This window comes from Anguilla anguilla, chromosome 11 (assembly GCF_013347855.1).
Source record: "Anguilla anguilla isolate fAngAng1 chromosome 11, fAngAng1.pri, whole genome shotgun sequence".
NCBI classification, from domain to species: domain Eukaryota; kingdom Metazoa; phylum Chordata; class Actinopteri; order Anguilliformes; family Anguillidae; genus Anguilla; species Anguilla anguilla.
The window spans coordinates 16255419-16273356 of record NC_049211.1 but is presented as its reverse complement, the minus strand read 5'-3'; the positions used below and the strand labels follow the sequence as shown (position 1 = coordinate 16273356).

At 41.4% G+C, this 17938-nt stretch overlaps 2 protein-coding genes across 7 annotated transcripts in view; one reads left to right on the top strand and one right to left on the bottom strand.

The window, feature by feature from the left end:
* The first annotated feature begins 382 nt into the window (after window positions 1-382).
* si:ch211-161c3.5 (uncharacterized protein C3orf18 homolog) lies at window positions 383-10141 on the top strand. Of its 2 annotated transcripts, XM_035383029.1 has the most exons (6): window positions 383-796; window positions 5415-5803; window positions 6103-6128; window positions 6496-6622; window positions 7632-7673; window positions 8271-10141. In XM_035383029.1, exons 2-5 carry the CDS (start codon window positions 5543-5545, stop codon window positions 7662-7664), a joined length of 447 nt encoding a protein of 148 aa, XP_035238920.1. In that variant the 5' UTR covers window positions 383-796; window positions 5415-5542; the 3' UTR covers window positions 7665-7673; window positions 8271-10141. The 2 variants fall into 2 exon arrangements, with proteins under 2 accessions (XP_035238920.1, XP_035238919.1); XM_035383028.1 differs by lacking the exon at window positions 7632-7673 and having other exon boundaries at window positions 385-796.
* Window positions 10142-11322: 1181 nt separating this feature from the next.
* si:ch211-161c3.6 (high mobility group protein HMGI-C) overlaps window positions 11323-17938 on the bottom strand; it is a 23869-nt gene continuing 17253 nt past the window's right edge. For all 5 annotated transcript variants that reach the window (XM_035383035.1, XM_035383031.1, XM_035383030.1 and 2 more), the window contains exon 6: window positions 11323-17938. This exon is cut by the window's right edge. The gene's annotated coding sequence lies outside the window, so the exon portion shown is untranslated.

The following is a 17938-nucleotide window of genomic DNA, read 5'->3' as shown; positions in this document are numbered from 1 at the left end:
TTACAAAAATTTACCAGGCTTACAACAACATATGTTTCATGCACCGAGGAATTTGCCTTTGAGAGACAAATACAGGCGGTCAGTAGTTGTTGCGTTGAAGTGCCTGCCTTTAGAAAAAGGTCAGCTATAAAACACTCGGCCCAGCTCCCAGCACAAAGAGACATTTCTTCTTTCACAAATGCCTGTTATATGCTAGTGGAAAAGGGGGGTTGGAGATCAAAGGGTTAATTTCCCAGGGGCAGCCACCCGGATACAATCAAGAACCAAGTACTGACAGCATCTGGTGTGCTGAACCATTAAAGCCTGTCTCCATCCCTGAAAATCCTGACAGACAGCATATCTAAGCCAACCAGGCCTGGAGATTATAACCCAGCTAACCAATGAAACTGGCTGGGGAGGGAGCTGGATCTTGGAACACAGATCTCCGGTTGCAGCATCCTTGGAGCTGCTGTAATTTTTTTTACAAGGAGCGGATTGAGGGAAGGAGAGACAGACAGAGAGAGCTAGAGAGCGAAAGAGGGAGAGAGGGAGAGAGAGAACGGAAAGGAAGAAAATAATTACAAGGATTATGTTTGTTTTCCCAACCGACTGCATCTCTGTGGGGCTACAGCATTTCTACTGAGTAGCCAAGAGTCACAGCTGAGGAGGAGAACAAGGAAGGAAGGCGAATAGAGGGGGAAAGAGAGAGCATAGGGGGAGAGAGGGATAGAGTGAGAGAAAGAAAAGAAGGAGACCCTCTACATTTTGCTCCCCCCCTCTCTACACCTACAACGCGGCACTCAGCTAGAGACGGAGGGTGAGTGCATGCTTTACTGGACTGGGGAGGCGATCCTCTGTCACTTCTGCATGAGATTATGTCTACAGTGTTTGGACTCGTAAAATCTATTCTGAGCATTAGCACACTCACTGGAGCTCAGCACTATAAAATGACTGGGTTACGAAACCTCTGCAGAGTCTGAGAAGGGTAGCTAAGTGCAACATATTCAAAGCTGACTATAACCATGATTATTTCATCAGGGGAAGAATTTTGGGTGGATTTCTTTGATTTGCATTGGTTTTTGATTGGAGCAGCGACAGGCTTCAACAGGCCCTCTTTTCTGATTGGCTGAGAGAGTGCACATGTTTCTCATTAAGCGGGCGGGCCATCCTGTGCAGTAGCAGAGCTTTGTTTTTGTCTTCACTGCCTGATGGCTGAAGGTTCCCTGATGTCATTTTAGTCCATCTGCTCTTCTTTGTAACCCAGAAATTGACAACAGCATAATACTGGCTCAATCACTGTTTGAGATTTTGTATGGAGAAACATTCCTACTTGCTTTAAAACACCCCAGAGACCATTTGCATGTTAGTGCTATGTGCTGATGTGCTGCCCGTTCCTCTTTGCAATTGTTTGCAGCCAGTCAGTCAACAGAGAGGAAACATTATGTAATATGTCGTGTGACATCCATCTTGTATATAGCACTAACAGATACGTTTGACGCCGATAGAAGTCTGCATCACTGTCAGTTTTTGATGTCATTACTGACTTCTGGCAGTTGTGAAATGTTGCATCTGATGACACTGATTCATGATCAAGAGATAAGAGCCACCGTCAAAAATAAGTTACGCCCGGCTACCACTGAAATGTCATGTTCGTCTTGCGATGAAACCAAACAAAAACGAACAAATCAGTCGATTGCAAGGCATTGTAGGCTCTGTGCGTTAGATCTGTGAAGTAACTGCCTGCGTTCATGATGTTATCGTGTGAAAAGAGATAGAAAGGTACTATTGCTTTACATGAGCAGGCGCAGCAGGAATAAAGAGCACGGGAGCGTTAAACACACACATGAGCTCGCTTCAGTCGCATGCTTGAGGTGGCAGCGTCCATCACCTTTCCACAGTGTCACTGGAGAGGACAGCTGCACAGCAGCTGCAGGCCCAATGCAGCTTAAGGCCCCAAACTAGCTCCATTTTTTTTTGCTGTGCCGTTCAAGAGCAAAGTCCATACTAGTAGCTCATTAACTCAGTGTACTCTGGGCTGGTAGTAGGGGTCTAGATAGTGTAAATGTACCATTGTAGTTGGGAAAAACAGCTCATCAGTTCCCAGCATGTTTATATGTACAGGGTTAAGTGTGTTTGTGTGTGTGTGTGTGTGTGTGTGTGTGTGTGTTTGTGTGTATTTGTGTATGTGGACATATCTGGGTACAAATGTGTGTATGCTGTGAGCATGTGTCTTTGAGTTTATGTGTGTTTCCAATTGCATGTGTGTGTATGCGCATGTGTGCATGTGTGTGTATGTGTGTGTATGTGTCTGTGTTTGTGTGGTAGTGCATGTATATGTTGGCATGTTTGTGTGTACACCTGCATGTGTGTGTTTTTGTATCTCTACATGTTTGTGTGTATGAGGCTGCATTTATGTGTTTGTTTTTGCACATGTAAGAGAGTGCATTTGTGCGTTTGTCATTGCATGTACATGTGTAAGATAGCGCAAACTTGTGCGTAATCGTTCTTGTGCGTGTGTGAAAGGACGGATGCATTTGTGCGTGTTTGAGTGGAAATGCTTTCATGCTGCCAGGCTTCGTTTCTTGGTATCTCTTGCAATCCCCTTTCCTTGGTACTGTACGTGTGCGGTGATGAGTGTGGCGCCCACATCCTGCCCGCACCACCCACGGCTAAGCTGCTGGCATCGTCGGTGTCACTCTGCCACAGGGAGAGAACGGCGCTCTCAAGCCGCAGCTAACGTAAACGGGAAGATGAGTGGAGCGTGGGGGGAGAAAGTGGATGGACAGGCGGGGGAGGGTGGTAGGACCTGAAAATAGATTCAAACATTTTTTTTTTACCTCCACTCCTAAAACAAATAATAAAAATGCATATCTTAATACATGGCACACAAATATGACAAGCCAGTTGTGATGACTATTTAGGACCATAATCATATGGTTAAAATATTGGAGGACTATGGTTCCTGTAATGTGTGGGGTAATCTGTGAGATAGTGATTTTCTGATACAGTCTGTATATACACTAATTCTGTATAACCTAAGCTCTGATCAGCACAGGGTAAATGCTGCTTTCATGATGCATCTTCATTAACATGATAATGCAGGATATCTGAAAGCACAGCAACTCTGGGATATTACTGTGGGACCCCACTGTGAGGATCCTAAGGATGCATATCCCCAGGCTTCTGACTTCACCCATCCTTCAGGAGCATAATATAATAAAGAGTATCTACAGCTCAAAGACCAAATTACAATGCCCTTTGTCCGATGTACCAAAAAAATATCTGAAATGTGATTGATTTGCTTCTGAGGTGAGGTGAGGCTACCCAAACACCTCTCGCACCATTTCTCAGAGATCTTTTTTAATACAATGGGAAGGCAAAAGATTCAGAATAATATATCAAACACATCATCTGTCACATGTTGGTATATCAGCCATCCAGCAAACTGCTATACCCCCCCCCCCCCCCATTACAGTCATGCTCACCAACCCCCCTCTTGTTATGTGACCTCAACTGCTTCACTCAGACATTGCCTCCATCCAAAGCAACTGTCAGGGCTGAGTGTGTGGACTGTCAGACCAGTAGGAAGGAAGCGGTTTTCCTGTAACCACCTTTCAGTTGCTCTTCCCTTCATGTTGTCCCTTACACACACACACACACACACAGAGCGACCCCTCCCTTTTCACAGACCCCGAGCCTGCTCTGCTTGTCCCCTGACTTCCGAAGCAGAAGGATACAGGTGCTTATGTGGTCACTTCCTCTTTTTCTCTTCTTAGCTGTACACCGTTTCGACATCTCCCCAAAGACACACCAAAACACAACCCTCAGACTTTGCAGAGACACACAGTTTTTCTTGTCCTTGTTTTATTTGATCATAATTGCAGTTTATATTTATTTTTCTGAAAACATGAGATCAGATGTCAGTCTTTCCTAGAACCAATATCAGCATGCCCGCTCATTCCCAGAGCAGAACAGCACATAGTTTGTGTTGTCATAGTCATCTTGCAAAATGTTTTTACTAAAGAAAGAGGTTTTGAGTCTTTTTCTTGTTTGAAACTTAAACATCCTTCTCGAAAGGAAGGATGAAGTATATGTTTCATTTCAGAATCTGCTGATGAAACAGTGCAAGTCAAACAATGCTTTTGGCACAGGGCTCTAGTACAGGCTCTGGCTATTCTCTTTCCAGTAGTCAAGCTACAATACTGAAGCATGCAGGAATATAATAACTCCTGGTCTCCAATTAGATGTATAATACAGCACTGTGTACAGTCAGAGTTGTGGTAGTTTACTCTTCTGTGTGTCAGGGTGGTAATATTCAGTATTGTAACAGCACAGTCTCCTAGCCCTGGTGTGCAGTACCAGCGACGCCATTAGCCCTGTCTCTTGCCTGGAAGCTGCAGCCGAGGATTTTGCTGTGAAAGCTTTACACATTCCCCCCTTGCTAGATTTATGATGGTTCTCTCTCAAGAGGAAATGAAAGAGGAAAAGTAAAGTTCCCATTGATCTGTGGCTTGCTTGCATAAGCACTATTGTCTGTGTTCTGTGTTAGAGTAAAGTGAGAGAGAGAAGGTAGTAAATGGTTATGGATACCATGATGAGATGATTAGTCTTTATGTCAGTGATTTTGTTGTATTTTGTGGCTTTTCTGTGGACACTTTGAGAAAGTACCAGCTCTAGTACTAAGCACTAAATCAGCCCTGTAACAAGCTTTTAGCAAAGGCAGCAGTAGTGTGCATATTTGGTAGGTGTAGGTATTGGATTCAAGGTCAACAGATAGAACAGGAATGGAAATGCAAAAGGACCCATGTTCAGAGGTTCAAAAGGATGTGAAAATTAATTGAACCATCAGAAACATACAATATATTTAAAAAAATACATATATAAAATATATATTTTACCCCTTAAAAGTTGTGATTTTAAAGATTTATCATGTTTGCATATTAATGTAAGTGAGGGTACTGGACTTAACAATTAACAAGAATCAGGAAGCAATATATATATATATATATATATATATATATATATATATATATATTATGATGAAAGAGTAGGAAATTGAAATGTGTGTTTTTTACGTTTTCATTTTATCTCAGAAATTCATGAATGCATTACAGTACATCCAGCAAAGGAAGCAGCAAAATCTTAGGCTTTAGCCTCCATTCACAATAAAGTAATTCCAGCAAATTGTAAAATACTGGATACTAGTCTAGGTGAATGTACATTTAATGTACTATGATGACAAATGTAAGCCCTCATCTGAACAATAAGGAAGGGTTGCTGTTAGTGCTTCCATCAGCAGCACTATGAGATGTGATGATACTTAAATGTGTCTTTTTTTAAGGCCAGTGTAATGTACAGGAGAGGTATTCCTGAGGCTGAGTACTGATTCCTGGTGTGAGCCCTGATATTTGCAACATTATTATCATGTCTTTCAGGGGCTGTTTTGTGACTGTTGTCTATGGAGTTCACAATGCTTCATCAGACCTCAGTTACAGCAATAAACACAAACGGCACCACAGAGTGAGCCCATCACGAACTTCAGCGCCCCACCTGAGAGGGAAAGATGTCTCTAAGCACGACAGAGGCCAACTTCTCCAGCCCCATCCCCACAGCCGTCTTTTTCCCAGGCGCTACGGTGACTGGCGATGGTCGTGACAACAGCACTGCCCAGACCACCACCATAACCATGTCCGTTGCCATGGTGACGAATGACACCACTTTCAACTCCACAAAGCTGCCAGAGATGGAAACGGCGGGGTCCGGGATGGGCATGGTCCTCGTGCCCTTTGGCATCATCACTGTTATCGGCCTGGCTGTGGTTATGGTGCGCACCTCTGCTTTTCTGTCAGTCTTTTGTGTATACTTGCTGTCTGTCTACACATGGCACAACACCTCCTCTCACTCCAAGACTACATACTCCATTAATCTATAATACCAGCGTTTGTTTTTCAGATTGCAAACAAATCAGCTCCAATGGTGAATACAAATAGCAAATTAGATTGCCTTGATCCTGCTAAATATGTGCTGAATCAATGTCTGATGTGTTTAATATTGTGAATGCATGTCTAGATATTTTAATAAGATGAAGCTGTGTTATGACAGTTGTCACTCTTTTATTTTTAGATGCTATATATCAGGAAAAGGAAGAGGTGAGAAAATATTTTTTTGTTGTCCATTCAAACTATCAATCATCCATCCACTAGTACTTTGTTTTCCCAAAGTTTTTACAAAAGAATGACTTTAGGGTAATGTCTTTATAAGATATATTTTAGAGAGGCAGCAGCACGTGAATTATTTATTTTTTATGTTTCTCAAAATGAACTGTCCATTTGAAATTAAGTTGTCTGTAATTTTGAATACAGATCACAAGTGCTCAGGTTAAAAAGCCACCTAGAAACCACATAACTTCCAGAAACGATGCTCAGAAGATCAACTATAGATCTAAAATAACTAAACCACTACTGCTCTGCTGCCTTGCCAACCTCTGACCCTTGGCTGTGCTAATGTCTGACTCAGGCTGGAGAAGCTGAGGCACCAGCTCATGCCCATGTACAACTTTGACCCGGCTGAGGAGCAGGACGAGCTGGAGCAGGAGCTGCTAGACCATGGCCGTGAGGGTGCTGGCACCGGAGCCAATGCCAAGGTTATTCCCTCTCAAATGGTCTCTGACAAACACACAAACTGACCTGTACACGCTCGTTAACATTCACTGATACTACGCAACACCAACGCTGATGCTGAAAACACTGATACTGACTGACAAACTGCTCTGGCCAACAATGATCCTGCAATAGCTTTACATTTCAGTATCAATTCAGAGAGAAGTGGCCACCAAAGCATCCATTTATTCAGTGGTGTTGAAATTCAGTACCAGGGAATCTCTGTGCATGCTGGTGTGCATTCCAAGCACAATTGTAATTTTAACAAGCTGTCAGTTATTCTTAATTAGATGCTTTTCATGTTTAGATAAATTACTTACCATCTTAAGCCATATTATATCAGAAATAGCTATGCATGTTATTAAGCTAAAAGTCCCATGTTCACATGGTGATATATTGCAAAGAATTGTATAAATAGAGGTAACAACAAATTCTAATTCAGGACTGAGGGGAATAAACAGGCTCCTAATTATGTTGTCAAACACATGTTTAAGTAAATCTTTTTTTTTTTTCTTCAACTTAATAACACAATGGAGGTTTGGCTTGGTAACATTTACTCTGTGTTTAAATTCTTCTTTATCTACCAGATGGTTAGACATAATGACCAGGTGTCCACATCTTCATCAATTAGGGCCCTACGGATTCAGCTCGGTCTTTAACATGATCAGTAAAATAATTTTGTCACCTCGTTTTATGCAGTTGTTTGCAATATAGCACAACAAGCATAATGTGAACATGAGACTTCTTCATGGCAGGCATAGCTATTTCTGACATAATATGGCTTAAGAGGGTACATAATCCCCCCTCATCATGAAAAGCACCTGATTTAAAAAAAAAAGAATTAACAGCTTGTTAAAATTCTGGGGCTGCAGTTGTGGTTAGAACAAAAACCAGTATACGCAGAGGGTTGTCAGGACCAAGTTTAAATACCACTGCATTTATTTGTTGATTTATTTACTTTTCATTCTCTTTTTTGTCTTTTTTTTGTAAAAGCCATTGTTTTCACAAGATGCCATAGCAGTTTGAACTGAAAAGGTAATGTATCTGTGGTGATATCTGACCATTGTTCCAAGCCATTGCTGTCTTCACTGCAGACTCAATCCACAGCTTACCTTCCTCTCATTCTCCCATGTCTAACACACATGCAACTCGGTGCGGTGATGTCACCTCCTGTATTTGTTTTTTTTTTTTTTTTTTTTACCTCCACTTTACAATCCGACCCATTGGTTTATGTGCTTTCATTGTATTATATCCTGGAAAATGGGCTTTTCTTACAGTTAAGAATGAGAGAACAAGATAATATAATGGAGTTATAACTCATAGTCATAGTCTCAACTATGAAAAACAAAAGCTGCTCAAGCACGCGATCTTGAGGACTGTAGGAAAGATATTTTGGAGGAACGAGAAGGGAGGAAATGTTAAACCACAGGAAAAGTGTTGGGCCTTTTTAGAATAAAGAGAGAAATAATTGCATTATAAGAAGAACGGAAGCATAACAGGGTGCATAAAGAACACGTAGCAGTGCATAAACTCAGGAACAGCAATTCTTTGGTCACTTAACTAACGTACCTTCCTGCCCCCCTCTCTCTCCCTTCCTTTCTTTCTCCCTCTGTCTCTATTTCTGACCCATAGACACTGATGCCCAGTCAAGGGACAGCACAGAGGCCCAGTCGGCTCGTCTTCACAGATGTGGCCAATGCCATCAATGCATGATGTCACTGTTACTAGCACATGTAGGGGGTAGGGTGGGTGGTAAGACTGAACAGTGGTGTCCCCTTAGGTTTAGGGTGTTATGGTGGTTAGGAGAGAGGGGAGCAATGGCCACAATGACATTACATAGGGCATGAAATAGATCTCTAAGTATGGAACTGCACTAAGAATGTACATAAAGGTAATAACTTCCAATTGTCCTCATACAAGCCTGATCTGAAAAGCTGGATACAGAGCATATGGGATTTGTTTCATACTATGATGAATGTCACTTGTGAAAAAGGGAAACATCAGCTGTATACCAGCATACTTCCAAATTCACAGCACATTCTATTTTATCAAGTGTACAATATAAAATTTTTAAATGTGTTTTTTTCATTAGACTACATTTTTAGGTTTTCATTTTCCAAAAAAAAAAAAAAAAACCCTTTTGAGAGAAACTTCCGGATGTGGTTTGTGTAAATTTCAGGATCTCAGGAAGGTGGTGTTGAGTAATGTGCTAATCCTGCAGGTTTTAGGATTGCCATTCAATTATCAATCAATTTTCTTCCAAGAACACTAGGTGAGGTGATTGCTTGTCCTGACAATGACAACAATTAATTAAGGCAGATGTTCAGCAATTGACTTAAGATCATTCAGCTGAGAGGATGGACATTGCCAATCGCTGGTGTAGATTACTCCTATATTTTGTTCAATAGAGAGATTAGAGATTGGTTTAATGGGAATTGGAGTCCTGGGAATGAAGTATTTTGAACTACTGCTAGACTTCATCACCCATGAGCACCTCTGCAACATCTGTGGCATTCAGGCCTGCTTATTAAGTGCACTCTTGCATTGCCCTCCAGGCCCCATCAGCCAGACTCTATGACTTTGTGTGAAATGTTGTATTTATTGCAGTGATTGGGTGGTGCTGCACAAGGGCTATATGGAATCATGTGATAAATGGAGTATTAGCTGCAGTCTACCTTTTCCTGTATGTCTGATCACTTCAGAAGACTGCAACGCAGGGCATGTGCGGTTTGTGAACACTGATCGATGGAGTAACTCTCTTTCTCTTGCTGCCCTCCCAGAATTCTGGGCTTCATAATGCATTTATTTATTTATTTTACTTTTTTTGTTCAGTTTATTAACCTGAACCGCTGGATATAAGCAACAAGTTGACAGGAGAAATCTACGGCATTGTACAGAAAAGACACGTAACTTTGAAACTGTTATATTGTATAATGTTGATCCTTGGACGCATGAGTTATTTCAATAACTGTCGCACCTTACTGGGCACTTACTGGATTTAGAGATGGATAAGACTGTTTGTTTTAAGGCAACACGGCTGAGCCTTGTTTGTCATGTCTGCTGGATGGTAATGTGACTGGCACTCTCACGCCTGGGCAGCCTTCACTAAAGGGAATATACGGAACACTGCACAGACCCTGACAGAGCAGCTGCAGGAGACGATGAGAGGCAATTTGAACGGCGGCAGGGGTGGGGAGGTGGGCGTGGCCAGGACAAACGATTCACTGGGTCAGTTTTGGGAGGTTCGCGCTGACTGCCACTGTGGTGGAGGCTCTGTCCGGCCTGTTTCATCTGCACATTGGGTCCTCCCACCCCACCCCCTTCACAGTGTGACAGGTAGCAGGTCCCCACACATTCTTGAGTGACAAGATCTCTCCACCTTTCAACGCTTCAAGACACTCTCTGATGACCCAAAGATGTTTTCCACACTGTGTACCAACAAAGAACCACTGCAGTAATATTGTGGTGATTTAAGTTTGTGGTGATTAAAACTCAAGACTGAACTTTTGTTTCTTTTTTATGAAACATCTGCACCTATACATCACTGAGAAACTCTGCCTTCGGTGCTGATTCCTGCCTTGGAAGTTTAATTTCTTTGAAATTATTTTGCCAATTGAAATTATGAGAATGTGGTAGGACACAAAAGAAGAGTAGCCATTTTAAGCGCAACTGTGCTGAGGCCTGGCTTGTTACTTCTTGGGACCCAGTTGTACATTTGAACAAAAAGAGTTGGTGTAAAAATGATCAGGAACAAACTGGGTTGGAAGGGAATTTCACAGATACACCGACTAGCCCTGACCTCACACAGCATTTCAGATTCTGTCAGTCACATTCTGTTTAAAATATGACTCAGCCCTGGTTAAAAGTTGTAGAATCACCATAGTTTTTGGACACCCCCATTATTAATATAAAACTCCTTACAAGGCTCTGAGCCTCTTGTGTTCCCCTCCACCCCAAAAACCTGGACTCAGTAACATTGCAATTCAGAATAACTACACCTACGGAATCTCTAGTTAAAGGTAACTTAAATATTTGTGTTTGGAAATTAAAACTGGAGAGCAGACTTAAATCAAAAGATGCAAATTGTTAAGAGTTAAGTGCAATAAAAGTTTAAAGCAACAGCTTAATAGGAATAAGTCTGAAAGGCCTATAATTTGAGTCCAAGAGTGTTCTTCCATTTGAGTGGAAGAACACTGTGCACACACTGTGCTCCATAATTGGTTCAAGTGGTAAATCCACACATTCATATTTCAGCTTAAAGCTTGGAATCTCTCACTCCAAAATGTGCATATTTGTAGTGGGATAGAGTGAACATTGAATCTGTCCACAACTGCCTGCATGTGTGAGTGTATGCATGTTGTAGCAAACTGTGGTAGGCATGTGTGTGTGCGTGTGAGTATGTGTGATTGCACCTTTTTATGAGTACACTTGTCGTTGTGAGGCAGAGGGTGGCATATGCTCGTGTGGTGTGTTAATTGTGTGTGAGTGTGTGAGAGAGAGAGAAAGAGAGAGAAAGAGGAGGTCAGCCCTGCTGCATTTACTTTCTGAAATGTTAATTTTGTGGACTGAATAAAATGAGAGCTCTCTGGGCTGTGTACAGTAGTCATTATTGTGGACGGTCTACATTTTCTATTGATGTGCAAAGTACAATATCTGAGATATAAAAAATGAAAACAAATAAACATTTTGCAATAAGTAATATTTTTAATGTGGACAGAAAAATAGCCATTCATATAGAGAAACAAGACATTTTCTTTAAGTGTTAAAGAGACAAAATGGAACAAATCAAATAAAAAGGGTTAAATGTCATGAGTTCAAGTAAAGATACACTAAGGAACAAAATCATAGAAAGTAATATATTTTTACCATACAGAGCTGTCATACTAAAAAGGCTTAGAATTCATGAATTGTAACACAAGTCATAAAAACAAATAACAATATTTCTTATAAAAAAAATCTTCATTATAAAACAAGGCATTGCAGCCAGTCAGGAACGCGCACATAAAATCATCTCCCAAAATATATATCTCAATTCTTGTGCTGCTCCTGCTGGCTCACAGGCCACCACTGGCAGTATAAATAGATGAGTATCCTGACATTGCTGAGGTATTAAGAGAAGAAGTATGCGGTCGTGGCTTCGATCTACAGAGGTGCACTGCCCTGCCTTCCTAGTGCTTGTCTTCCTGAGGGGATGTTTGCTGTACTGCCCTCCACAGGCAGGATGACAACACAACATCCACCCACTGGTTGAGAACATTTTACACTGATGCCAGACATACATTTAAGAATGGATAGACAGGATGTGTACTCATTGAGAGCCAACACGTGGATGCAGACCAATCTTGGCCATATCGAATAGGTCCAAATTCATGACAGAAAAATAAACATTAAAAAATCACATTTAAATTGACTTGCAATGCTCTTGAATTTGGTTCAAAGATGCCAGGCAGCTATTCTATGCATAGTCATGACCTTCCTACCAGGATGCCAATAGCTGCACAACCCCTCACTATACAGGAAAGCATGGCCACTGAAGGGCTAGATCCTGACTGATCAAGACTCTCCAGTGGCCACTCACTTATCAGTGGAGGATGAGTCATCATGGCTGTTTGATGCTTGGTCAGTGCATTGAGAGAATTATAATCTGCAAATGACTGTGAGGGGATGTACAATCATATGAATTCTGAAGCATTTATGCATAAGGCCTCTCCCTATTACTTTGCAATTTCCCCTGGTTAACAGTATGGAATGAGAGGTAAGGCACCTTTCCCCATGTTCTTTGTTGCATGAATAGCTAGCTGGCACACAAAAGCATCAGAAAGGCAGATTATTTCTGTGGGATGGGTACACCCAGCACTTGAGAAGAGCAGTGTGGAGGACAGCACAAGGGGAGCAGAGGGGGTTCAGTGCACCCCTGTTTTAGAGGTAGTCCACAGGATCTACAGCGGTCGTAAGCATGGTCTGGTGACGATGAGGAAGGACTCTGCCCTACACTGCACTGCATCTGCCCTTTCTGAAAGCAGTGGCGAAGGCACCTTTAAAAACCCAGGGAAAACATTTTCTGGGACATTCCATGATGATCAATGTGAGAGTCTGCGTGCAAGGCTTGCTGTGAATTGGCAGGACAAACTTTTTCCAAATGCCAAACGCTTTCTTCGGGTTCACATTTTGAATGTTCACTTACTTTTCCCATAAACTGATCATTGATTTAAAGATCAAATTAAAATGTATTTAATAATGGTGAACTGCTGGCAGTTTTTAGGAAGTAATTATAGATGCCTTTGAATGATACCACTGCCTGTATTTGCCCAGGGAAAATCCTAGAGCAATCTATGGAAAATAATCAGGGAGCATGAGTGATGAGTTCACGCAAAGTTAAACAGAGGGCACACAAGGGCACAGTCCTTAAAGGTTTCATATCTACACGTATTACACTCACTGCATGTTGACTGCAATGCCAGAGGACCTACAATGGGACTCTCTCTCTTCTCTCTTTCGCTTTCAGCCTGGCCCAGCCTCAAACATAGCGCTTACATCAATGCCACAATTGGTATGTATGCATTTACCTGAAGATGCCCAAAATTTGAGAATTACAAGATGAAAAGAAAATGAATAACTAAAGTAGTGGCAAACATGCCGAAACTCTCATGGTGCTGACACAATTGAAACAGTAGTACATGTAACTGAGTCCACTTCCAACAGGGAGAACTATTTTTCTGAGACAGATATAATGAAACCCATAATACATGATGAGAATGAGTACTGTTCAAGCTTTGGCAAGTAAATCAAGTCTTAATTCAAGGTTTCTCTTTGATCATCTGAGAAAGTGTATCTTAATCTAGCAATCACTCATTTGATTGGAAAGCTGTGCAGTAGTTTTTCTGTGACAGAAAAATACAGTATTTGCTTTCAAAGTCAGGAAGCACAGTTCAGTAGCCCAACCAGTCTATAGTAGCTGAATTATCACATGTTTATCTCATGGATACATGCCCTGAAGCCCAGCATGATTTTACTGACCTCATCTCATGGCAAACTTTGAGGACTTTGAATCACATGCAAAGCTTTTTCAAGTTATATGATAGATTAGCACCGAGTTTTTCAGTAAGACATAAAAAACACACTTAAGGGCATTATAACTAATAGGATGATTTTTCTCTCTTAACAAAATGAAAGCACACCAAAACAGGAACAAAACAACTGTCATCATTAAAGAGGCGTGAAAATGTCCTCCAGAGGGATAAGAGTTAAAACCCTGTACTTACAGCAAATGTCCAACAGAGGCCACTGTCTGCCCACCATAAAAGAAGTGGGCTGAAAACATCAAATCAAAGCAATTAAAAGACTGACAAACCCTTTAATTTCTCTGCAATGAAACAGAGATGAAAACCAAGGCAAATAAAAATCCCCTTAAAATAATAATAACAAAAAGTCTCCAAGGGTCTTAAAAACCTTTACATGAAGAGGGACATTTGAAAAGCACATGGTTTCTTGATAACCTTGAACACACACATGCACACACACACCACATACAAACAGAGAGAGAGAGAGAGAGAGAGAGAGAGAGAGAGAGAGAAAGAGCTATCCAGATGGTGGCAGATATGGAGTAAAGCTCTATTGAGTGCTAGTAAGTGACCATAATTCTCACCTCCAAATGTGAGACTACAAAACTGTAAAGCTGATTAAAATGAACAGTTTCAATCACAATTTTTTTAACAAGGGAACCTGCTGAGCACAGTGTCCTCTGGTGGTACACTGTTGGAAAATGAATTCTCATAAACCAGCCTGAAGGACACAGGGACACTGCACAAGCCCTTCAAGAGCAGTTGACTGGAACCCCAGATGAGGGTATCCAGTACACAGTTAGAGATGTTTATGTGAACTACAGAAACTGAAAGTCTGTACCAAAACTGACCAGATCTGTAAAGCAGTACGTTTGTCCCTGAGGCGCCTAGTGATCCTTGAGCATGTCTGAGTGAGTTATAGCAGCCAATGGTATCTTTATACACACTGACCTTCACAACTACAGTACGAACCATAAAAGAGAGTCACATCAGCACCTGAAAATGAATGTCAGTCAGAAAAGACTACTCTGTGAAATTAAAAAAAATAGGGAAAAAGAATGAAAGAGAAGCTAACTAATATAGCATCTTTTCTGCACACTACTGGAATACTCAAGTACTTGTTCAGTTTATGAATACTTAAGGCAATATGCCGTCAAATCAAATGAACATTTTTTGGTAAGCATTATAAAAGTTTTTTTTATATATTGTTTTTGAATTGATAAATGTAGATTTTTTTGGCTGTGAAATTAAAGAAATGCATTTCTAACCATTCCATTCCATTCACAGCAACTTTATCTTGGAATGGAACTTTTTTCAATGAACACCTGAAGGAGGACACATGCCATTCAAATTAGCATGGTAGCCAGAGGGAAAATAAAAAACCCCAAAATATTCTCTATACTATTCCTCCAAAAGTCAATTGCATGAATGACTATTACATACAAGCCTTTATAACATAAATGGCATTATGGGTACTGAGCTGTCCCCTGTCTCCACACAACCCAGCCCAAAACCATCACAGGTAACTTAGAAGCCTCTTTAAGTTAAAGATAAAACTAGATTATTTAATTTATGCCATCTTATTTTACATTGGCATCTGACAATTTAATCTAAGGTATATCTCTGCATTTCAAATCTCGTTTACTTATAAAATGCAGCATGACCTATCACACAAATATAAAATTCATATTTTGAAGGGAGGTAAGCAAAGGAAAGACAATTTTGTGGAGTGGAACTCAAAAGAGTGGACATTTAAGAGAATACAAGGAACAGGTACGGAGAAAGCGGGGACCAGATGCTCCCACAAAAGGCAGATAATAAAAACAGATTAGAACTGGAAAGCTATTTGAAAAATGAATATCGATTTCTACAGGTGGGAAGGCCGGAAAACAGAGAGGCCCATCTATGCTAAAAGACCCTGATACAAGCACTTACATATACAACTGACAACCCCACTCTTCACTTCTCAAAACCTTCCCATAAACCCTCACAACATGGAGCTCCAGGACCGCACAGACAAAACCCTCCTAAATGACAGAACATCACTCTAAACAGGAGTCTGAATAGGGGGCAGGGTTTCACCATGGTGTCCGTATACTCCAAAGCCACCTGACACCAACCATCCAACTTAAGCTTGGCCAGGAACCCAGCCACTCCAGCCATAGCTTTCAGATTTCACCAGCCAAACAGCTCAAAAAAATCATGTCTTTAAAATGGCCCTAGAAATGACCAGAAGAGAGATAAGTCAAGCCAAAACCAAAATAATTTGACCTGGGGCAGACCAGGTGATACCCTTTTGATTTCATTTTGTAAAATGCACACCCTCTAATTGCAGAGGTGGATCTTACAAGAGTCTTACATGAGTCTAAGCAGATGTTGATTTTGGCCTTATTTTCCCAATTGCTTTACTAAAACATGCAGACTGCCATGGGGACTAGACTCTCTTAAGAGAGCCTAAACACCTGCACGTTGTCCTTGACAACTGATCTTTCCCCATCCTCATTCACTCGTTTGTGTCATGTCACACTCATTGCCTTTAGAATACAACAAAGTCGGTGCTGTTCCTGTCACCCATGTAGTCATGGTAACAGCAACTTCTGGCTCTAATTGCACTAGATAGGGCTAGTTTGACTCATGTTCCACAAGGACATTGATATAATGGCATCGTAATTGCAGACATCTTAACAGTCATATACTTTGCACTGGCAAACTGTCACATTAACAGCACTTAACACATATCCGCAGCATCAATGCCTTGGTAAGTAAAAGCATGACCACGAAATGATTTATAATACAAGATACAATATTTTTTTAAAAGCAGAATCTCTACTAGAGTCACAAATGCTGAATTTAGATAGGAGAAGATGGAGCAGCCGTACATGTGAGTCTGAATGGAGTGCACTGTGACTGCTCTGGGGGTCTTGTCCGGGATGGCAGGTAAATGTGTAGAGAACCATGTCCTATTCTGAGTAGTAGCTGTGTGTGTCTGTGCGTTTGTGTGTTTGGGGATGTATCAGTGCGCTCCTCTCCGATCCTTGCTGTGGCTGAGGTAGAATGGGAGGTCAGGGGGGGCCAGGACCTCATGGTACCCCTGTACTGAGGTTTTTGTGTGATCTGTTACATCAAGACTTGCAAACAATATTTGAAAATAATACACACATATCACAAAACTTATATTGTGACTGAATACAATGAGATATGATCCTGAATGATTATTATAGTAAAGCAAAATATTTATGCAAAAATACCTGAAGTTTGAATGAGTACAAACGAGTACCTGAACGAGGTGAGAGGTCATGTAAAAAGTGAACTGGTAAACATATGCACAGAAGAACAGAAGAATGCTGGCAGTGATTGTGTTATCTGTCTGAATTTGGTAATAAAACATATTCTCCTATTCAATTCCCAACTGGGGGGAATACAATTTCAAGTGCAGGTTCCCTGTGATTGAGGTCAAGGGGGTCGTGACCCCTGTTTAAGTCATGTGGTATGAGATGATGTGGGTGAGCTCTGAGGACAGAGAACACCCATGCCAAATTCCTGATGAGAGGAGCCATCCGCTCCCCCACCAGCCCACCCAATATGGAGCACCCGCCAATGTGATCTCATCAAAGAGGGACATGGCTCTAGGAACAGCGTACCAGACACACCCTGTCTATTCACACACGCAAATGAGCACACACACTCAAGCACACCAGGATGCATACATGCACACACACACACACACACACACACACACACACATGAAGGAAGATCCTGTTCCAATTGCCTCAGTTAACATTGTGAAAGTGGACTCAAGGTTTGTGGATAATTGTTGGCATATTGGGCCGGATGCCAAAAGACTGTTCTTTCTCTCTGCCAGAGCTGGGATGGCATCAGCTAGTGGGGAGCATGAGGCTTAAGAGCACACTGGTCATTTATAGAAACAGATACAGAAGTGCCAACATGTTGGGCCCCTGAAACCTCAACCCAGCCCTTGCTGAAATGCAATACGGGCAAAACAGGGTCGAGACAAAGCAAGATTCTCATTCCTATGATTCAGTGCGGCAGCTGCCCTGCAAACATAGTAAGTAAACAGTACATTTGATAGTTTTTTGATTATACAAAAATACCTTTTGCTTCTACAGTATACACTGAAACAAATGAGAAACACAGTTTTAAACAGTAAAAGGTATGGGGATTAAGGGAGTAGAAAAGGACAGTGGCTGACGGTCGTCAGCCATTTTGACTGCCCCACAG